This window comes from Sinocyclocheilus grahami, unplaced genomic scaffold (assembly GCF_001515645.1).
Source record: "Sinocyclocheilus grahami isolate Dianchi unplaced genomic scaffold, SAMN03320097.WGS_v1.1 scaffold175.1, whole genome shotgun sequence".
Classification (NCBI taxonomy): Eukaryota; Metazoa; Chordata; class Actinopteri; order Cypriniformes; family Cyprinidae; genus Sinocyclocheilus; species Sinocyclocheilus grahami.
In genome coordinates this window covers 1,157,109-1,181,171 of record NW_015505354.1, presented here as the reverse complement: position 1 = coordinate 1,181,171, position 24,063 = coordinate 1,157,109, and the positions used below count along the sequence as shown (strand labels likewise).

General features: G+C 39.1%; 1 protein-coding gene across 3 annotated transcripts; it reads right to left on the bottom strand.

Moving 5' to 3' along the window:
* Window positions 1–500: 500 nt before the first annotated feature.
* Window positions 501–20,927, bottom strand: LOC107593690 (nuclear receptor subfamily 4 group A member 3-like). 3 transcript variants are annotated; one of them, XM_016283538.1, is made up of 8 exons: window positions 20,778–20,927; window positions 19,827–19,908; window positions 16,093–16,922; window positions 10,581–10,710; window positions 9,561–9,724; window positions 8,953–9,149; window positions 4,629–4,807; window positions 501–2,158 (listed from the first exon to the last, which is right to left on the bottom strand). In XM_016283538.1, the coding sequence occupies exons 2-8, from the start codon at window positions 19,888–19,890 to the stop codon at window positions 1,887–1,889; spliced, it is 1,836 nt and encodes a 611-aa protein (XP_016139024.1). In that variant the 5' UTR covers window positions 19,891–19,908; window positions 20,778–20,927; the 3' UTR covers window positions 501–1,886. The 3 variants fall into 3 exon arrangements, with proteins under 3 accessions (XP_016139024.1, XP_016139022.1, XP_016139023.1); XM_016283536.1 differs by having other exon boundaries at window positions 16,093–16,919; window positions 20,778–20,850; XM_016283537.1 differs by lacking the exon at window positions 19,827–19,908 and having other exon boundaries at window positions 20,778–20,849.
* Between the last annotated feature and the right edge of the window lie 3,136 nt (window positions 20,928–24,063).

Below are 24,063 nucleotides of genomic sequence, written 5' to 3'. Positions count from 1 at the left end.
GAAAGCGCAGCCGTGTCAGTGTGCATGTGTGCGTCTGCACTGAAATGTCAGCATGGATCGATGGGGCTTAATGAGGACCGAAGTCCTGATGTGGTCAGAATCCACCAAAATGATCTGAATCTGTCCCCCAGCTCAATCCCATACCTGAAGCCCAATGCATTGGGGACCCATGGCCAGAATCCCCCCCATACACATACACATATTAGGGTACTTGATGGTATTAGATGGTAAAGACACCTGGCACGTCGATGCTTTTTCAACTTGACAAAGGGGGAGTCCCTCGGTCTCATCCGGAGTCGTGACAACAAACACAAGCTTCAAGAGAAAAACACTTCTGATGCTTTTACACAGAGGTGAACAGAAAAACGACACACTTCCACTCAAATAATCAGAAGGTTTTTTTTATGATTTCAAAGTGCTGAACAGAGCCTCCAGTGAACCAAAGAAAAAAAAACTAAAACCAAAAGAGACATTGAAAAACATGTTTTTTTTCCGTCTTTTTTTTGTTTCTTCTCCAAAAAAAAAAAAACAATGCACAACTTGTACCACAATATTTGAAAAAGCTATCAGATAAAAACACTTCAAAATATTAGTTTTGTATTGTGTATATATATATAATTTGTACTTCCTCATCTGTTCAAACTGCTGCCGTATGATAAAGTAAGCGAGAACGCCTAGTCAGTAAGTGTGTTCAAGCCCTTGTGGAGCCGGCAGTCTTTGCAAAATAAATACAAGCAGAGGCGAGAAGGAGAAAACCATGCATATAATCAGTTTTTACTTTTTTGTACATATAAAAGAAATTTTTGCAACAATGTCCTCCATATTAATAAATGGCGTAGACAGTATAAACATACAAAAATGAGCAAGAACGCGGAATGTTTCATTCCTCTCTCTGCACCTGCGTCTCACCTGCCTTATCCTCCTCCTCTTCCTGTTTTTTAAGTGCTCAAAGCCCAATTCTTTTTAGTCTGTTATGCTACCACTAAAATCCCTTGGTTATTCATAATAATAGTAATAAAAACTAAAGTAATTTCAAGTCTGTGGAACTTCGTCGTTAAAAAGTTAGTGCGCAGACCGGGCTAAATCATCTCAATTGAAACCGTTACCTTACAAGGCGTCTTAGTATTAAAATAATTTAGAGTTTGAAATAGGACTAAAACAAACACACACACTCTCTCGTTCTCTCCTCTCTCATTTCGTTTACAATAGCACTTAGTAAATTGCACTTGTTTGCAGGTTTCTGGGGTGTGATCAACTGTGATTCTGGACATTAATGCACTCTGTCGTTCTGTCTGTGTGGCGAAAGCCTCCCTCAGAGACACTCCTACATGTTTTCACACACACATCCACTTCATTTCTGCCAACAACAGTTGATATGTCATAATCTGGCATCTGAAGCTGGCTTTTTGGATCCGTGCGTATGTGTGAAAGGACAGTTTGCGTGCACTTGTGTGTTTGTGACTGTATGTTTGTGATGAACACAACTGCTGTCATTGAGGTGGATTGTGGTGGAACTTTTGGACTGCCTGCAAAGGAGCCACACACGGACACACATACACACATTCTTGCACTGTAATACTTCTCCTGACGTGGCGCACTGAGCTATAGGCATCGTGCTCGTTTCCAACTCGTTACATCAGATATGCTCAAACCCTGCCTCATATTTACACTATCAGGCGCAGAGCAGAGATAAAAAGCGCTTATATGATTGGTTTCTCCTCAGACACATTTGCTTCCTGTGAGGATTTAGGGACTCATGGGAAATCGAGTTCAGTGTCACTGTTAGCTACTGGCTCTGCTCCTCCCAGGGTGAGTTTATAGCCGCTGTGGCCGTGTCTGAGTGAACTTGTGGGCGTGTCAGTGGTGTGCAAAAAGGAGCGTGGTCATCAATAGGGCAAGGTGTCCAGAAACCTATCGATGAGTGGTGGGGGTGGGACCAGGTCCTCAAGCTTCAGGTAGAAGATCCTCTGTAAGCCTTGCGTACGCTGAGTTCGAAGCTCCGTCCTCAAACTCAGCACAGCTCCCACTGGGGGTGGGGTCTTGCCAGTTGAAGCCACGCCTCCTGCGCTGACCGAGCTCAGATGATCTCGCAGGCAGCAGATTAATTTGGATTGCAGTTCCTCCACTTTTTTAGGCTCCTTCAGACCGGGACATTGTTCTAAAATGAGAGGAAAGAGAGTGGTTTTAAATATTGGTTAAAATGCCACTATAACTGTTCACGCGCACCACTGAAACACATACCCAATAAACACATCACTTACTCTAACAGTAACAATATCTGCAGTTGGTTTGGGAATCAGGAATAATTTTTTATTCACAACCGGTCCCATTTTTGAAAAAGTAATGAAACCAAATAATTTTTGTGACATTTGAATCACCAATGCTGATAGATCACTAAACATATAGAGTGCCCAGTGCTGTTCTACAGTATTTGTGAACAAATGACTCTTGTGAACCAGTTATATATATATAAATAAGTATGTTGGTCCCACTTTATATTAAGTGGACTTAACTACTATGTACTTGCTTTAAAAAAAATGTACTTATTGTGTTCATATTGTATTGCAAAACACTGTTGCTGCTATTGAGGTGGGATACAGGCAAGGTTAAGGACAGGTTTGGTGGTATGGGTAGGTTTAAGAGTGGGTTAAGGTGTAAGGGATGGGTCAACATTGTAATTATAAATGTAATTACAGAAATTAATTACAGATGTAATTACAAGCAGGTATTTTTTTTTAATATATGTACACTGAAAAAACATGTATGTAAACAATAAGTGCATTGTGCCAAATTATTAAATTAAATATATGTGCATAGTAATTAAGGCCACTTAATATAAAGTGGGACCAATATTTTTACTAAGTTAATACTTTTTTTAAATGATATATTTAATTATAAATTATATATTATTATATCAAATAAATATGAATATATAATACATTATATAATTATATTAAATTAATAATAATAATATTACATATTATTCAATAAAATTTTTTTCTAATGATTCCCTTCCCAATCAGTCTAGTGTGTATTTCTTTCACACTTCACACAACTCCATGTGTGTAAGTGCCCACAGTATGGTAGAACAGCCATGGAGCGGAAGTGCAAAGGGATGCTGGCTTGCTTTGGACATATCTGTGTGTGTGTGTATGTGTGTTCCAAATCTATGTGCCTAGAGCAGCTCCATTGTCACTGCATTCAGCCTACGTCCTCTCTCACTCTTACTGTTTTTTTCCCTTGCTCTCTCTGTCTCTCTCCCTCTCTCCTGGGGGATGATCGATGGCGCTCTTTCACCACGGACACTTTTAGAGGGTCGATAGACTGAGTGGAGGAGTGGAGAGAGGGAGAGAGAGAGCTAGAGAGGAGAGGTAGGGACCCGAGCTCTGCTGAGTAGCGCTCAATTTCTCTACAGAGTTAAGTGCTGCTCCATGGGGGCTACCAAACACACACATGCACACACACACACATACACACATATTTACACACAACACTGTAGATTGTGGCTGAAAAAAGGGAGGTGAAGATTGGGCACTGGATGGGCGACTGAGTAAATTGATTGACAGATATATCTCTCTCTGTTCTTGCTATCTTTAAAATGAACATAAGATCAAAATTGTTCCTATCTTGATCCTTTTAAAATGTTTTTCCCAACATTAACATGTTACTAATCAAATTTAAAATGTACTTTAATGGAAAAATGTGAATACCACAAAAACTTTTTTTCCCCCGCAAATAAAGCAGTGCAAATACAGAAACGTGGTTTTACTTCTCTGAGCAAATTATCCAGTCACATGACTTGCTGAATTTAATTTATACGAAAATCTGAATATCGCACAATTTTTGTGAATAAAGCAGTGTTTTCATCCAACTTGATATTTTTTCTGTAAGTGTAAGTCACATGAACTATTGAATTTAATTTACACAAAATAATCTGTGATATTTACTTCTAAATGCTAATTATTCAGTCACATGACATGAGAACTTAAAAAAAAAAAAAAAAAGCATCTATAAATGTATTCAATAAGTTTGTTTCCATCATAATATATGCGCATGTTTTCTTACACCCCCCCCCCCCCCCAAATTTTTTTTATTCACCTCAAGTTATCATAAAAGATGCTGTCTTTAGAAACCCAGCTGTCTTTATTCTCATAATGCTTGCCAGAATGTGCCCGTGTTTCTGTGTGTGCGGCGGAAAGTGTGTTTGTCTGTATATAGGTCGACCTGCTGTTTAGCCTCTGTGTTAATAATGCATGGTAAGACTCAAGCACCTGCTGACCCAAGCACACACACACACTGCCTTACTTTGTTAACCAGTAATCAACTATCTCCACCTGCACTCTAAGAGGAGATGCACACAAACCTCACACCATCTCTGTGTCTCTGCTCTGTGTGTGTGTGTGTGTGTGATTAATGGGGATTATTTCTGCTGTCCAGGTAAACCTAATATCTGTCAGCACCTGCCCCACACCTGTGATCACTGTGACGACCGCTAGCAGCGGGACAAAAGATGTGTAAATATACAAATACAAGAGCGACAACAGGAAAAAGCAACCGGGAGGAAGTGACAAGTGTGTGAAATGCATAGAAAGGGATTTCACAAGTGTATTTCAGAGGTTGTGTGTTACCTGTGAGCAGCACAAGGGCGCACAAGCAGGAGAATGCAGGCATGTCAAGGTTGAGACTCTGCAGGTGAGTGCTGAAGTCTCGGATGGAGTCCAGCCACTCGCCGAAGCCGCGCAGGCACTGCAGCCGGTGAAGGACCAGGCCTGTGCAAAACACAAACTTCTCATCCGCCAGCAAAGACCTGAGCAAAAGAGAGGGAGAAGGGGTTTAGATGAAGAACTGTTGTTATTTATACTGCTTCAAGGTGCCGTTTGAAGCCACGAGTTCAGTCGCAGCCTTTCATCTTTTAATTAATCGCCGTTCTTCTCGTTCCCTTCAGAACAGGTACCTGTTTCAATTTAGCAAGCCTCTAATTCTGTACGTAGCCACACGCTATCAGAGAGCACACAGTCGCACATACACACGCTGATTATCACCTCTCTCTGATTCACGTGATGACGATCTGCCCTTCGATTGGCTGCCGAATCTGTGTTTAAGGCATACTGCACGGAAACAATTACCATAGCGACAAATGAAAGCCAGTACAGGGAAGAGCACATCAAAGATAGGAATGGACCTAATTATGCCAAGCTTTCCCAATTAAAGCTTTTAAAACATTCCTGAGATTATACTCTTTATTTCTCTCCCTCTCTCTCTCTCTCTCTCTCTCTCTCTCTCGGGTCTGTCCTTATGTGTTGGAGGGTTCTGGGTCAAAGCAGTAAAGTTTTATCTTCATGGTCTCACTGTATTCGCACGAAAATCATTTGTGTGAAATTGCAGCAAAACACCCAAACACTCACTCTCCACTCATCCATCTTCTTCTCAATCCACTTATCCTCTCTCTCTCTCTTTCTCTTTTGGTCTGTCTTCAGCCCTTCACTCTCAACCCTGCAATTCAGGAAGAAAAACTTCCTCTCGTTTTTCCCGTAGAGTGCTGGCTTCTGCTGCGTGAACTGTTCTTCATTAGTCTGCACGAAAACACACACTCGTATAGATGAGGAGAGGAAAGGAGAGGAGGAGTAATGGAAAGGGGATGAAGGGAAATATTCAAGAGTCATCTTCCGAGCTGCTTTTGAAGCCCAGAGGGGTAAATAATCAAAATGTGTGCTTCATTAATGCAGTCTAATGGTTTTACACCACTACACATGAATGCATATATACAGAACCCACAGACACGGCACTGGTGATGTTATATTGGAAAGTGAGCAGTATTTTACCCTATTCACTCCAGGAGAGCACTTGAAGTGAGTACTATGAAGGGTGCAGGGCTCTTGTATTCTACATGAAAACATACATCACTGTTTCTTTATTTTGAAGTGGAAAGTTACCTTGATAACAGAAATATGTATGCTAAAAACTATTCATTTATTGTTTGTTTTCTTATGTATATTTATTGTTATTAATATACTTTTTTGACAATATGAATTTTATTTTTGGTGAACTATCCCTTTAAGATGGTTGAAGCAAATAAAAAAATATTGACTCTTTGTGTCTTAAACTAAAATGCATTTTAAGCAGGCTATCTTCCTGTGTCACATTTGATTAAAAAAAGAAAAATAAGTAAAAATATACAAGGAATATTTTCAGCTAATATATACTACCGTTCAAAGTTTGGGATTTTTTAAAGATATTAATACTTTTATTCCGCAAGGACGCATTACAGTGTTAAAAAAGATTTCTATTTCAAATAAATGCTGTTCATTTGAACTTTCTATTAATCAACGAATCCTGAAAAAATGCTTCATGGTTTCTACAAAATATTAAGCAGCACAACTGTTTTCAACATTAATAATAATAATAAATATTAGTGTCTTAGAATGATTTCTGAAGGATCATGTGACACTAAAGACCGGAGTAATGGCTGCTGACAACTCAGCTCTGCCGTCACAGGAATAAATTACATTTTTAAAGTTATTCAAACGGAAACAGTTATTTTATGTTGTAATTATATTTCACAATATTACTGTTTTACTATATTTTCATTAAAAAATGCAGTCTTGGTGAGCATAAAAGACTTCTTTCAAAACTTTTGAACGGTAGTGTAGTAGGCAATACGAGAGAAAGTGAAGGTTTGACTATAGGTTTTAAAAAGAATCACGAGGATGCACCAACCAGGTTCACATTTTCATAAACAGCGAAATTACTACCTTGCATGTACCCTTCACTAACAGCCATGTGGAAGGGCCCTTCATGAAGGGTTTGCAATCAGTCCATTATCTACTGCTGCCATAGAGAAGGGAAAACAGGAAGTGAACGCTCCTCATTATTACAGAACAAAATTAACAACCAGCACCCTTGAGGAGGAAAACACAGACATTCCGTTTAAATTTGCATCAGAGCTTAGTTGTCTCTTTGCGTCCATTCATTCACTAGCCTCAGTGAGGCCGCGTGGCCAAAGAATATGTGCATGTGTGAGCCACATCAGATACCATTCTCTGGTGTGGGTTTTGGTGGTGTATAGTCTATTTTCAAAATATGTGAGAACCGTGAACGTTTGTGAGCGGAAAATGTGCAAAATTTGCCCTTATTGTGAAGTCTCCACACATTTATGCATATCTTGTGAGTTTTCGAGTGTCCGTGACGTAAGCCCGGATGAATCCCCCCACTTAAATGAGTCAGAACCCAAGTCTGCAGCTCCCTACTGAGGCTGTGACGCCACCACCCACTGCCCTCCCTCCCCGCACCTGCTCCTACACCATCAGAGAGGGAGAGAGAAACACAGAAAGAGCACCAGAGCTAGTTAAACAGGGAGCAGCTGAGCTGAGACAAAAATCCACTTCCTGTTAAAGCAACATCAGAATGTCACTGAGTCACTGAAACACGCACACTTCTACTTCAAGTCAAGAAACAACAGGTTACTTCTAGTCTGGATGCAAACTCTTTCAGCCTTGCGAGTAAAACAGAAATGCAACATAATATGGTGAATGTAATATAAGTGATCATCAAAACAGAGCTGTTTCTGCCACACATAATGTCTTGGGAGGGAGAGGTGGTTAGGCCGGGCTGTTAACCAATAAACTTAAATAAGTGAATTCCACAGGATCTTCCACACAGTGTCCATAGTAACCTTACAGTGCTGAATAGAAAGCAAGAACCCATGCTCACACACAGACACACAAACACTCGTTGTATAGGAAGTCACAATGTAACTAACAGTGACTGCACCATATTACAGAAAATAAATCATGACACTGCCTGTGAATGACTTCTTTCAGTCATAATGATACTTTACACCTCATGCCAATTTTTAAACCAGAATGAAAATCGTAAGAGACTTGTGAGACATCACTAATAGCAAGTCAAAAAAAAAATCTGACAGTTGCTATGAGATATTATGAGTGTAAAGTCAGAGTGTAATCACTATAACTACCGTTTCCTCCCACAGCTATAGCCATTCTGACGAGAGCTGAAAATGTCTAATTAGGATATTATTACAGGATTCATTCTCTGTATTGTATTACATACAGAGTATTTGCTTGTGGGGTTGGGTGATATAGTGAATATTAATGACATATTGCTCGTAATATTATATTAAGCAACATTGTGAACATTGTGATGATTTTGATGCACTGTTTGGAGTCCCTGATTAAATTTCAGCAGCAAAAAAGAGATTAGAGTTGAGTTTGATTAATTCCTGTGAATCACTTCAAACTGTTCATTTCAACAAATTGATTCATCATAACACTGACATAACATAATTTGCTGCTTATTAATAGTTAGTAAGGTAATTGTTAAGTTTAGGTATTGGGTAGGATTAGGGATGTAGAATATGGTCATGCAGAATATGTGCTTTATAAGTACTATTAAACAGCCAATATGTTAATAATAGGCATGCTAATAAGCAACTAGTTAATAGGGAGAATTGGTCCCTATACTAAAGTGTTACCAATTTTTTTTGGATAGATTTTTCTTGCATTTCACATCTTACATTAAACATTTTTAAATCTTGGCTACAATGACGGTTCTTCTGATTAAAAAAATATATATTAATTTTATATTAATATATATTATATATTTTTTAAATAAATAGAAATAAATAAAATAAATATTGGGAACGATTATATTGTTGTTCTACATCTTGAATTTTACATTATATATATATTTGGCTAAAGTGACTGGGTGAAAAAAATAGCCTTTAAAGCAATATTAGGTAAATAAATACTGAGATATATACAGCACATAATCAAAGGGTTATGAATGTAAGGTTGTTTTTGTTCTATATTGCCCAGCTTTATTATTATGGATGTTTTAATGTATGCTGAAGATTGTACTTGCCAACTTTTTCAGAGCCCTAAATCCTACATTGGAAGAATGTGCAATGTGAGATCTCTGTTTATCTGCATGTACCTGTTGGCGAGGCGGAGCACAAAAAGCTCAAGGAAGGCAGAGTCAATGAGCAGGTTCTGGTCATCGTGGTGAAGCTCAGAGAATCCAGGCAACCGTTCGGCCCAGCAGTGCGTCACCTCCATGGAGCCGGTTAGCACTCTGTAGAACATCTGGATCTGCTGAGACTCAGATAGACCCACTGGCTCCACAGCACTGAACTACAGGAAGAGAGCGAGAGAGATGAGTATGCCACACAAATCACAATCACTCATTTTTATGTGATACCAATGGATGGTGAACCCTCTGATGCATGACATCCACTATAGTGGCCTAATCTTTGCATTTTATTACCATTCAAGGAAAAGATGATGGGTCTAAAACATCATGACTAATCACATGGGACACTTTCTCATTGTTCTAAATGACTGTCCTCTTTATATGCGATTGTGTTGCTATTTATGACTTTATAAATTCAAAATGGCTGAAAATAAAATAAATGGATGGTTATATTGTTGTTTTAAAATATAACTTTTTGTGTTGTAATTTAATAATCATACATCAAAAGGTTAAATAACGATTTGTTTCAAATGATCCTAGACTGATTCAAGGATTCCTTTACACTCAGGTACCTGATTGTAGTCTAGTTCTCGTGGTGTAGACTGGGAATAGGCCCGCACTAGTGCGTTCAGCAGGCTGAGGGGAGGTGATGGGGGCGAGGACTCTGGCTGCAGGGGACTCTTTGGTTTAGACGGTAAGCGACCTCTCCTCCCCTTCAGGTTGTCTGTGCGCACCACTGTGTCAAACACACAAACAAACACGTATTTTAGACAATGCACAGGTCCACACGTAGTTAAAACATCCAAATATTACTATAGATTAATATTATTCAAACCTTATGATGTAATTTCACACATACACTAATGGTTACTGTGTATTTGAACACCAATGAGCAATATTGTGTTGCTAAATTATACCTCATAGTCATTATACCAATCCCTAGGAAAGTAAGAGTATTGTGCACTTCTGCTTTAGTAGTTTTAAATAAAAGTTTCTTTCCTTCTTTTTCTGTGCCTCTCAACAGTGCTTGACTGACCAGTAGGGGGCAGCTGAAATCTGCACGATCCCCGGTGGAGGGAACGGGTGAGCGAAGGTGAGATATAATAAGAACAATGGATGCCTGTCCTAATCTCCGGCCGATATGGATAAGATGATCAAAGGTGTGATCTTTTTAAATCACATGGTATTCATGCTTAAATTCTACAAGAATTAAATGTCCCCGTGAAAGCATGTGCCTGTGACTGTCCTGTGTGTTGTGTTATTACCGGTTCTGAAGCTGATGATAGGCTGTGATTACAGAGGCGAAGTACTGCCGGTAAACACCTCCATTATAGTTTAATTCATGCATTCATACTAACCAACCAAACCAGCTACGCGTCAAATCTGTATTAATCCATGGCACTTCTTGAGCGTAGTGTGTGCATCTGCAGGTTTTAAGTCATTAAGATAAAGAGTGTCTATCTCCTATGCATCAGTCTCTAACCAGAGGTCCATCCGAGGTCATATGCACCAGGGCCTATTGTGTGATAATTGGTTTGAGTGGCTTGGCCAGACATATTATAGGTGTGTGTGTGTGTGTTTGTGTTTGATACCTTCTTTCACCATGCCTACACTGAGACACTTCTGGAAGCGGCAGTATTGGCAGCGATTTCTTCTCCTTTTGTCCACAGGGCAGTTTTTACTGGCCAAACACACGTACTTCGCATTCTTCTGCACCGTCCTCTGCAGCCACCGACAATAAAAAGAGTAAAAGAAGAGAGAAGAAAAACAATAAGCTAACAGGTCTAAACATTTTATTTATTTAATTCAATTCTGTTTTTGGCTAAGAATTAAAAAGGAAGTTTGCAGGTCAGATTTTAATTACAATGTGAAAAAGCTCTGGCTCCATCAGGATAATTAGATAAAATTAATTTCCCAACATGCCTTGCCTGCAGGAGGGACAATTTTATTAGCGCAAGCTACTGACAATGAAGATCAGTGCAAAGCGTGCTGAGGCTGCTCCCGCGAGACATCCCGCGCTGCGTGATAAAATTGTTTGTGAAACTCGCGGGTCAGCTCACGGCACCTCAGGGTTTTGGATGATCGTGCCTCTGCAATAAGCCCCCCAGGAGTTGTTTTCTCCTCGGCTGGAGATGCGCGATTATTGCTGACCTTATTAAAATGAAATAAAAACTATATGCGAGTACTCGCGCCATTAAAAAACACAGCAAAGAGGAAAAAGACTTTGTGCATGACAATGCTAAGGTTCAGACATCAAGTGCACGTGCTAATGGTAAGCCAAAAGATTAAGCACTTGCGTGAGACTGGTAAATTCTGTGGTGATTAAGGTAATATCCAAAACAAACAAAAACAATGCTTAAACAAGCTACAACTACGGTCAATTCAATAGCACTAAAATGTACATCAACATTGTTGGTTTCATTGTGCAGTTATTTAATTAGCAAGGCTGCTAGTAGTTCAAATGAATAATAATAATTAAAAAAACAAACAAAGTGGGAAACCTACTCTTCATGATAGTAACTAGGTATGACTGAAATATATATATATATATTTATTTTTATGGCATTAAAGTTTAATGCCATCTTTGTTATGTGGCTAGCAGCTACTGGCTAATGGTGTCCTCTGATTGTGCTTTTTTGCCTTTATTTTTTAAGATAAGTTAATCTAACTTTAATTTTTGGTTTGTATTAAAACATTTTCAATAAAAACTATTTAAAAAACATAATACACATGCAGCTGTTTCCAACAGGTGTAAATGAAAATCAATTAAAGCACCTGCGTTTCCCAGGAAGCTGGAATTTTACCGTCAGGTGAAGTTAAAACACTCACCCACATACACGTTATCCATGTGATTTGCACGGTTTCTCATATTTCACTTAAATTGAACATAAAACTACCACAGCGGCCACGGTAGAGTGGACTAATCTCCCAGTGGGCACGCAAATGCACTTGTTATCTAGGGGAGTCTACTCAGTTACAGCTACATTCACACTGATTCAGTATGACTTGATTAAAATACAACCTGTGGAGCACATCATCTCGAAAACACCCTGGGCTTAGTCGGAAAAAACACACACACCACGCCGTTTCCCCCTGCACCACATGCACAAGTTATCTGAGTGCAACTCCATTCTATACTGTGACAGATTCTGTCTGTCGGTCACAGTCATTGTACGGTCCACAAAACAGAGGTTTTATTGCTGCAGGAGCTCACTAGATGAATAGACATCTCATGATGTTCATAAAATAAGATAAACGGCTGTACATATGATGGCCATTAAGTGACTGAAACACTTTCTGTGTGTGTACGTGCATGTGCATTTGTGTTTATGCTCTAAACGATGTCACAGTACAAAACTCACGGTTAAAACAGTTTTCTGACTTAGGTTACATTGTAACTTTTATGAATATGTCTATCAATTTCTGCCCACAAACAAATGGCAAAAAGCTTGAAAATCAAACACTACACTCTTAAATATAAAGGTTCCGAATGGATTTTTACAGCAATGCCATGGAAGAACCATTTTGGGTGAACAATTCTTAAAGAACCATTTTTTACTTAACGTAAAGAACATTTTAATAATCAGAAGAACCCTTTTCCACTATAAAGAACCTTTTGTGAATTTAAAAGGTTCCATGGAAGGTTCCAAAGGATGAACTGAACTATTGATGCCTTTATTTTTAAGAGTGTATGACAAATAAAAAAAACTAAAACCTACTATTATTGTTGAACTACCATAATTCTCTCATGCAAGCACACAAAGATACAAACACATACACACACAGAGTTGCGGTCCAGTGCACAGCAGGGTCCGTAGGGTTGGTAAAGACAAGCAGTTGTGGATTCATGACATGTAACATGTGCTAATGGCCATGTCGCACATTAAAACCCCTTAGGGAACCTTTATCCCCCTCTCCTCTTCCTCTCCTCCCCTAATCAGAGATGATCAGACTATCTTCTTTTGCCCTTTCCTCTGGGTGTGTAATTAGACGTGTATGTATGGCTGTTCAATAGGAGAGGTGGAACTGGGTCACCATTAATTGGTTAAGTGTGTGTGTCTGTGTGGATTGCACACTTGGACTGTATTATAAGACGACGATGTCTGTGAATGAAGCACATTTTAGTGTGATTATTACTAAGCACTCTATAAATGCCATAATGCTGACACAAATGCACATTTATCTTTGTTGCAACTGATTTAATCAACGTAAGCTAACAGAAAGTGCTGGAGATGAGTTCAAATTCAGTTACGAGTAGTTAAGTGCTGTTAAACTTTTAGTCCAGTGGAGTGGGCTGAACGTGGAGGTTTTGTGAATGAGCGAGCCTGTCTTGACCCTCTATTAGGTAAATATTCATAATAAATATTCTCACTCGGAGCATGTTATGAGTCACAGAGCAAATTACAAATCAAATAAATGGTGTGAAAATAAGTGGTGTGATCGAATGAGCAAGACAGAGAGAAAAGATTTTGTGTGCTGAAATTGGCAAGTTATTTACTATTTTTCATTGTGAAACAGCAGAACAGTTTGTATTCAGATGTAAAACAGAACCATAAGTGAAATGATTTAGTGCCTGATAATGAACAAAAAATGCATGCACACACCATTAAAAATGTATCTTAAAAACTAATGTACTAGGAATCAATGTGCATAAATATCACAATAAACTCTATTGTATAAAACACATTTATGAGAAATTTTTAAAAGAGCATTAGCAGTCTGACAAAGGACATACACTGCCACACAATACACCAGCTTGCATTAAAATTCACCTGCTAATATTTATATTGTGAGTTAATGAGTTGCCTGAGATAATTAAATGGTGAGCGTGTTTTGTGAGTTGGGGGTGAGTACGAGTGTGTGTGTATGCATAAAAATAAGTATGCTGATCATCTAAGACTTGCCAGTGTGCATATGTCATTGTTTGGGGATGTCATTTGTGTGTATGCATGTGTGCCTGCGTTGCAGTAATGGCTACAAAGCCTCAGGCTTACCAACCCCTGCTTTTATTAATTACTAAATAAAAACTAATTGTGAAACTAATTGAAAAGAGGCATAATTTATTTCTGCACCAGACCACAGGCCATTTCCAATTATTTCAGCTCTGTCACTCTCGCTCCTTCACTTTCATTGTCAGTCTTTCAGCATAGTCTCTGAATATTTTAAACCTTCTCGCTGTTTCTGTAATATTAACCTGAGCAAATAAAAAATTACTTTTATCCATAAATGTGAAATAAATGTGAAATATAGGTTAAATTCATTGTAAATGTTAAATTAAATCTTTATACGCTAGATTCTCCTCAGTCTGTGAGTGTGTGTGTTTCTGGCTACAGCTCCAAGCTGCTGTATTTTAAGTGTGCGCCACTGTCACACCTCTCACTGGTCACCGAGGGAAACGACCCTCACAGACGCCGTGGCAACCACCGCTCAGACGATTTGTGAGAGCACTCAGAAGACACACACACACACACACACATACACACATTCACACTCAGTACAAACAAGCCAATACTTCCGTGAAAAGGCTGAGCAAACCACAGTTGCACCTCTGAAACTGAAATTAAACATTCTTTCAGTTTTTGTGCACAAATTATTTTCTGTACAGCCTCAAATGGTGGTATAGACCTTATAACAACCCCCTCTTCAAATGAAACGACAAAAACACACACAGCTCACAGAAGAATTGCTATTCACATGGTGGGCTTTAACCTTGGTTCAAACGCCTGCGGAGTGCGTTACAATGATTGGTTAACCCTGAGCCTCACACTCAGAGAATGAGGTGCGATCGGTGTAGAGCAGTGTGAGGCTCTTCAACCAAGAGCTCCTTTCAAACCAAGAACAAAACTAATGACCACTAATGAATACACAATTAACAGACACTACCCTGGCCACACTGCTACATAAGAGACGGAAAAATCACACTGACCGACACATACTGTACAATAAAGCACAAGTACAATCCTCTTACACTCCATTTAATGACAGACACACTCAGATACACAATGAGACATGCTTTTCAAATAAGCACACACTGAGGAACACGTATCAATCAACATAAACTGCAAACTCCCACGTCAGCTTCTACAATACTACAATCATATGCAATAGTATGAATAAATGTAAAGCAATAAGGGAAATCCAAATGAGAGATTACCTCCGGCAAGTACTTCCAGTCTTTTTCAGTTGACCTCAGCTTGTTTAGTTCTTTTAAATAGTTCAGTTAATTGTGTTGTGTTTTAAAGAGATAGTTCAACCAAAAAAGAAGATATTGTGAAAGAAATGTCATCTGTTTTTGTTCATACAGTAAAAGTCAGTGGGGTCTTAACCAGGGACAGAGGCCCACTGGGGACTTCAATCAATTTCCAAGGTGATCGCAGAATGACTTAAAGTATTTAAATTAATAAATGATTATTGATCTATTAAAATAATCTAAAATGTTACAAATCTAATAAATGTAAACTGAAATGTAAACCGAAAATATATCTTTGTTTACCCCTCAATGACTTTTTTTTTATTGAAGAACATACAGTTCTTGAAAAGATGAATCTTGGTTAATTAAATTAATTTATCAATAAGTTCAGTTTCTGTTAATAAAACAAGTTTAAAAACAAGCAGCTTTGTCATAATTACAGCAGAAATACAGAAAATATCTTAGAACTACTGGTTTAAAACAACATGATGGGACCCCTCTAACTATATTGCATGGATAAAAAACACTGAAACATTTGTCAAAATATCTTCTGTTGTGTTCCACAGAACAAAGCCGTACAAAAAGGAGGTGAGTGAATGATGACAGAACATTCATTTTTGAGTGAACTATCCCTTTAAAGGCCCAAGTACACGTGCGTCAGTGTGCAGTGGAATATTTTAGTTAAAGATATTAACTAAAAGTTCCTTGCGTATGATCCTCCTATTTACATTCAACAGAACGTCTTGTATGATTCTTTCAGTGAAAGTGTATGTCAATAAGGATTATTGTGCATTTGCAATGGTATACTCATGTAAATAGTAGTGACAGTGATGGAATTTGGGTGCGTATGTATTTGATCTGATTGAGAATTATTATAAGAAAACGAAAGTGCTGCTGGGATGCTTAATTCTTACCTTAAAGAAGCCTTTGCAGCCCTCACAGGTGCGCACACCGTAGTGCTGACAGGCCGCATTGTCTCCACACACAGCACAGCTACCTTCTCCAGAGCTGGTGCGACTGGGTGGCGATGGCAAACTCTCTCCCAGAAGCTGCGGGCAATGGCCCATGCCTAGAGAGCGGAACGCCAGGCCTCCCGGCTTACCCATGTTCAGGGGGTACATGTGTGAGTGCACATGTGAGTGTGTGTGCGTGTCCAGGCTGGGTGGCACATGTGAAGATGAAGAGGATGAGGAAGGAGAGCGTTCAGGGTGCAGCGGAAGGCCAATGGCGGTGTCATAGCCGCTGGTGGAGGGTGGTGCCGTCTGCTCGTAGAAATGAGGGAAGCGAGGGCTCTTCAGTGGACCTTCAATCAGGCAGGGCTGGGGCACAGGGGGAAGACTGTGTTCATCCCACAAGAAAGAGCTGCTGGGTGGGCCGGAGTGAAGTGGCGTGGGGGGCGTTGAAGGGGGCGACTGCTTAAAGTACATGGAACTCCCAGCTATTGCTTCGTCGGATGGTGCCATGGTTGGGTAAGACTCCTCCTCCTTCTTGATAGGGCGTTGAGGAGGGAGCTGATACAGACAGGAGGGTTTCGGCTCAAAGCCACCCTCCACAAACACATTAAAACTGGGTAGGGAAGTGGTGGCAGCCGCCGCCGAAATCTCCCCCCCACCAAGCTCAAACTTCGTGTAGTCTGTCGCCATGAGGTCAGCACTGTAGTCACCATGGTAACCAAAGGACTGGGCGGAGTAGCTGGACCCATGAGGTGCAGGGCCGTACTGGGCCTGAACGCAGGGCATGTCTACTGAGACGGGAAGAGAGGGAGAGAAAAACGAGAGAGACTTATCATATTGCCTTTTGGCTCAATTTTGTCTTCAGGTGTACAGACGATGTGATGTCAAACATATTTCAGTACTATTTTGTTAGTGCCAAGTTAGTAGAAACCCCATTCACCTGGAAAGATGGGTTAGGCTGTGAGCTGGTGGGCACACACGCAAAAAAGAAAAAAATAATGCATGTCTCAGTCCTGGCTTGGATTCTCTGAATTAAAGGAAATTCTGTCATCATTTACTCAAAGATATTTTTACTAAGTCATGAAAGTGACATTGCCACTGAAGAAAGAAATTCCTACTGGTTTAGAACAACACGAGAGTGAGTAAATGATGACAGAATGATCATTTCTGGGTGAGCTATCACATTAATAATGATATAAATTATTAAAATGTTTCCTTAATGTCAGCAGTTGTAGTTTACTTTCTGGACTTGAATTTCATGCCACTCTTGTGAGCAAACACCGTCCAACCCATCTAGCACACACATACCTACACTTGACTCACAAATCATTCTTTTATTATCCATCATCAGTCCTTATATTTCATAATTATACATATTCATAGATGTAAACATGCACAAAACAGTGTGCCCAACTTGTTAAGACAGAAAAATATGAGTTTATTCACTTCAAAACATGACGCCTAAAAGTTGTAACCAAAACGCTTTTAGATAAATATTCATGATGGTTTAACTCTTGTTAATTTAATGTGCACCAAGCACCTGTTGAAATAAAATGATCTTATTAAAAGCCACGAGGAACTCCCCTGCTAATCGTAGTAGTCTGTATCTTGAGCCAGCTCTGCGCTCCAGGAAAACCATATTGCCAGCGCGGGTTCTACAACTGTGCGTCTTGACACAGCTGTTTATGAGCGCATCTTTGCAGAGCTACCTGAGTCGGCGAGGAGATGTGTGTGCGTGTCCTTTGTTTGCTTATTTTCCCCTAGGTGGGGAAGTGTACACAGACCCGACGTCGGATTGACGCTGCCGTGTAGTGACTTCGTAATCCTTATGCCTCCAACACGTCATGTGTGTTTAGTCAAATCAAGAGGCTTATCAATTATGAACGCCTCTTTACCTGATGACTCGGACCGGTGCGCGCGCGGTCCGTTTCCTATGCACGTCGCTGGCTATGCATACAAACGCATACTGTGGCATACAGCATCACGGATAACAGTGAGTTTAATGTCAGCAGACATTTCTGTCACACCAGTGGATTCATAGGATAATGCACATGAGCAGATAGGGCTTACCTTAAATAAACTTTTTTTTCTCAATTCAACTTTCTTCCTAGAATTGATTTGTTTTGTTTATTTTTAATTAAAACAACTGTAACATTCCTTGTTGTCCAGCTTACTTTATTAATTCTAGTAATAAAAGTTAATGTTGCTATATTATTTTTCTCCATGTATTACTGAACGTTACATTTGTAATCCAAATTGGATGTCAAGAGAAAGTAGGCAAATATTTTGTAATTTAAAAAAAAAAAAAAAAATATATATATATATATATATATACTACATATTTCAGTGCGCATATTTTAGACGACTTTCAGGGGTGTCAAGTAAAAAGAATTTCTGTCACATTTGGGCTGTTCTTGCGCGACCCAAATAGTGTTTTAGCGCCCCTAGCGCAAATAGCTAGCCATCAACTATATTAAAAATGTTTTAAACAAAAACGATTTTTGTGATATATTTGAGAAATCTAGAAACCTAAAATAAGGCAGATAAATATTGCCAGTAGTTACATATGTTTGGTCCATGTACCGTTCGCTACAGACAGTAATCGAGCAGCTGTTGCTATGGTTACCTCCTCAAGCACATGCGGATCTGTTTACGAGCGTATACATTTGGTGCACTCTGATTAACTTGTTATCTAATAATCTAACTTGTACATAGGAAAGCCTATTTGGTGAAACTTATATAAAAGGTAACAACCTTCTATAAAAAGAAAACAAACTTTAGGCTAGTTTTAACTTTATTTGGGAGGTAGGCCTAAATTTACTTGGATAATTTATAATAGCCTATTCCCAATTCGCACCTTGACATAGGCCTATATATAGGAGGAGAGTTTTACGTCAAAGTGAGTGAGTGGGTGGGATAAGGTGCGACCCCTTCATCGTCATGGATACTGACGGAGGAATTAATGGTTTGAGGTCAATCTGTCCCGTGCTGGATGGAGCAAGTGAGTCAAACTTTCTTATAGCCTAACATTGACATCTTACACCACTGTCACCACACTTGAGATATTACACTTTATTTTTCTTTTCTTTCTTTCTTTTGTATTTTTAAAGTTTATAACGTATTTTATTCTCAATCTAAATCTGCAATATTTTTAAATGATACCGATCCAATTTTTTTTAAACTAAAAACACTTAGTAAAAATCTGTCAGCCAGCGATATAGGCACAGATATGCTGATAAACAAAAAATTGTTTTGTAATTTGAAGACTGCAAATAACTACGGCATTTATCCAATCAAGGTTTGGGTGTCTTTTTGACACACTTAAGGCCAGCTCAACTTATGTAAGACTAGACAAATCCTTATACAAAAATAAAAGCAGGACCTGACTTTCTGTCTGACTCTGTATCTCTCGTGTGTATCCGTTTATGGTTTGTTTGTGCACGTGCAAACCCCAGAGCACGTCGATTTTCTACCTCAGCTCCACATTTCACCATGACACGGATAATAAAAATGAAAACGCAGCCAACCTAACGTAAAAAGTCAAATTATTAAAAAGGTCTAGACCACATAAAGTCATACTGAAACGATGCTTTACAGCTGTGTATGTGTGCGTGCGTGCACCAGACAGAGAGCCCCACACAAATACACACGCAGGCTTATAGAAAGCGCTTTAGAGGGATAAAACAGTTGCTAACCTCGAGGTGTGCATTTTAGATGGACAAAATGCAGCTGTTCCAATAACTGTGATCGCTTGTTCATTGTCAGAGTGCCATAGATCTAACAAACAAAAACATCAACGACATATAAACAAATAAATAAATAAAATAAATAAGTATGACACGCTAACCAGTATGAATTTGCTCTTGAAACAAACAAGCATCAGTGGAACACAGGCGGCACAAATACAAACTTTCACTTTCCACACTAAGACAACAAAGACAATGTATTCTAACTGCAGCACACGAGGTTGCTATGATCATGAAGAACAAAGTGTGTTATGATGCAATTGGTAGGGTGCAAATGTAAAATGTAAGAGCTATAATATAGATTGCGCTCGTTCCATAAATTGGAACACAAATGCATGCTTTTTCTATAATATAAATGTACAACGACCATCTGTGCGACTCATGTTTTAAACAGAATTAAATGCAATTTGCCGAGGATTGTTGTACAGAGAAACGACAATGCCTTTAAAAATCAGTTATTAGTCCGGTTATTTGCATTTATTTTCGGGACAAACAAAGCTCTCAATTACAAACAAAGCTCTCAAGAAAAAAAAAACATTTTAGTTTAAACTTTCAGAAATTCTAGCCATATGAATAAATTGTTGCTTTAATTATACAGACCAAAAACTTTGTTTTATTATCATTTTAACAGATGTATAAAACATTTCACAGAGATTTGCTGAAATTTCCAAATTTCCAAAGACAAACCAAAATGATATAACAGCAAACGTTCACCGTCAACAAAAACTTTATTATCTTACTACCAGTCGATTTACATTGAGTAAAGGTGGTGTTGTTAAAACTACTAAATTATTATAGGCTAGCTTAATATAAAAGGTTTGAATATGAAAGCGTACACATAAAGTATGTGTGGAAAAGCTCTCCAGAGTCAAGAGAGATTTTTACAGAGACTTGTGGTACCTGATTGGCCTTTTGCGCGCTGAATCGTGGTCGGTTTCTCGGGTGGAAGCTGCACGCGTCTGGGGTCCGGGGCTGCTTTAGCACACGCGGCGGGTGAGGTATCCGGTAGCCGAGACTCAGACCTGGGCTGCAGGCGCTCTTCCGAACCGGTGTCTGGAATCGGGAGCAGAATGATTTAGTTCACAACTACATAAAGTCACACACACACACACACACACACACAAACAGGGAACTGGCAAAATAATAGAGAGATTAGGTTAAACTTCTTTTTTTATTATTTGCAAGTGTGCAAACTATTAAACAAGGGATAAAGGTTACAAGAACTTTCAGGCTCCACTAATACAGCCAAAATATATGCAGCTAAGTTTTATATATATAAAAATCTAACCCCTTAAACATTTGCATGAAAAAAGAAAATGAGTTGCATAAGGTCATACAAATGTGTTCACTGGTATTTTGTATGTCTTAGAAAAGCACACTAAATATAAGGAAATGTTCCTGTAAAATGCTATTCACAAATATTGAAATATTACTTGGCCAAAAAAGTTGTGGATTCTTTTTTATATAGAAATAATACAAATAAAACTTTGACAACGATAAAAATCGCAGCATTTGGAAACAAACAAACATTTACCAAAAAAGGAAATCCCAAGCAGAAACAGCATGACATTTGACAAGATGACCTTGTATCACACTCGATGGAAAAGCAAATAACAAGTGAAAAAATGCATTAAAGTCAATAGGTAATATGCATTCTTTAAGCACAAAAAAATAACAGAATCTCACACGTCTCCAAATACAATATATAATGGAATAATTCATTTTTCCTTCTGTTTCTGCATTCGAGCATGGAGGAGTACAGTTCTGAGCGGCTGATAAAAGATATTGCCTTGCAGTTTTTTTGCTCCATTAGCTCAGAATAATGACAGTGTCAGTGACGGTCGGACAATATTCACCTGGGCACTCCGCGAAGTCCGACAATCCCCTTCTTCGGTTAAATAAACCCAAAGCGCGCCACCGAGGAGATTTTTAAAGCGACTAGCGCCCCCTCCCTGACAGAGGCGCGCTCACACAAAGCCAGCCCTCGACACTAGGTATTGAGCAGTCTTTCTCGATTCTCATACTAGAAACGAATCTGAATATATATATAGACTACTTACACTATTTTTTTTGTTTGTTTAATTGACAGTTGTAATATGGACAAAGAAACACGGGTGAGAAAAAATAACATTTTGAGTAGCCTTATAATTCAGTTTTTTTGTTTACCTCACACATGCGCTACTACGAAGCAGCAGGCTTCCATAGCTTTATTATGTTTTTTTTTTTAGTTCAGCCATGTCTTTCTGAGGTTATGTGTGATTTTGACAGAGCGTGTTTCAGTGCGTACGCATGGAGCCGCCGGTCCGCTTGTGCCCCGGTAACCTAGAGAACCGCGAGAGAGCACTGAAGCACGCGCTGTAGAGGCGCTCCGTTCTGCGTTCAATAAGTGCGCGAGATAGAGGCTTTCCAGCAAGCACACAAAGAAAGGGAGAGAGTGGAGATAAAGGGATGGGAAAAATACAAGTACAGTAAATTAGCTTGGAGAACGGGATTTGACACCCGTCGGGGACAGAGACCTGAGGGAAAGAGACAGGCTCTGTACTCACTGACCCGATCTCGCGTGCACTGCAATAAAACTTTAGTGTAACAACTCACTTGGATAGTTGCGCTGATCAATATACTGTCGTATCATACTCTTATTATAGACGGTTCTGTCGTGACATTTTGTCTATGAAATAATCAGACTGCTTATATAATCTTTACTTTGTCATTGATTTTTGATTCTTGCAGACCTGGAATTCACACCACAAACTATAGTGAAAGAAAATACTTTTTAAAGCACAACAAGAGCGCGTTGCTTATGGGTGTATCGGTATCACTTCATTACATTACCAAGAATGAAAACACCATACAGTTACTCCCAGTATACTCAAACACATTGATTGAGTTGTTATTGTTGTCTGTTCAGAAATGAGTCTTCTGAAAGCAGGGAAACACTTGCCTCCCTGGCGCTATAAATGTGATGATATTGAGTGAGTGAGAGTGGTAAATATGAAAATAAAACTTGAGTTAATTGTGACGACATTAAGATTTTTAAATTAAGATACGTTTGTGTACATTTATATTTGATTACTGTGCAAATGTGTATTCCAGTGTGTTTGACTGTAGTCCTTCAAGACAGAATGAATGAAGCTCGTGTTGTCATCTAACTGAAACGTGGCAAAAGCAATATTGATGTTGCTATACACCAAATAACTGAAAGTATTTGAACGCAGGTGCTGCTACAAACGAATAAACAAACCTTCGCACAATGTTAAGTCACGCTTTTGAGAAACGCGGAGCACTAGGCGCATCTCACGAGACTCTCTGCCGGCCCCGCGCGAGCTCACAGCGGATTCACCGGGGTGAGGAAGAGGCATCCCATTTCCATGACAACCTGAGAGAATATTATACGTTTCGCAAATTAAATTTGGATTCAGTCCATCCATCTCCAAAGACGTGGCACACAACACAACGTGTTTGTCTTTACGCGGTGGGGAACGAACATTCAACAGGTCCGGACCAGAAAGTTCTATATAACATAATGCCATGCAGAAATATATGAATGGAGACCGCAATACAAATGACAAGAATAAGCCAAAGCATGTTGCCAGTATTTTTACATTTCAATATGTAGCCTACACATGTGTGCTTTTTCTATCAAGCGTATTAAATATTAGCGCGTTTCCACTTACTTGATTTCTGGTGAGGTTCCGTCTTTACATATGTTTGTAAAGCCCAAATAATTCCTTGTGCATATCCAACAGAAATTAGTAAAAAACTGAAAATAGTGGCTGAGTGGAAGTTGGTTTCAAAGCCGCAAAAGTTGATGGTTTTTCATTAAAAAAAACTATTTGTTGACGGATTTTCCTCTTAGCTAAGAAGAAAAAAGTACTCCGTGCTTCTGTCAGCTCCACTATAAGTGTCGGCGTTAGTAACGGAGAGGATGCGCTGAGCGTAAGTTGCAATGTGCCTTTGTTTATGTGGCGCGCTGAGCGAGAGAAAGTCTAATAGCACATTTATCCGTCCCCGCTTCTACATAGCAAGCCTGGAATGCGTGACGTCAATGTGACGCCATGGGACAGAAATTAGTAAAAAACTGAAAATAGTGGCTGAGTGGAAGTTGGTTTCAAAGTCGCAAAAGTTGATGGTTTTTCATAAAAAAAAAACTATTTGTTGACGGATTTTCCTCTTAGCTAAGAAGAAA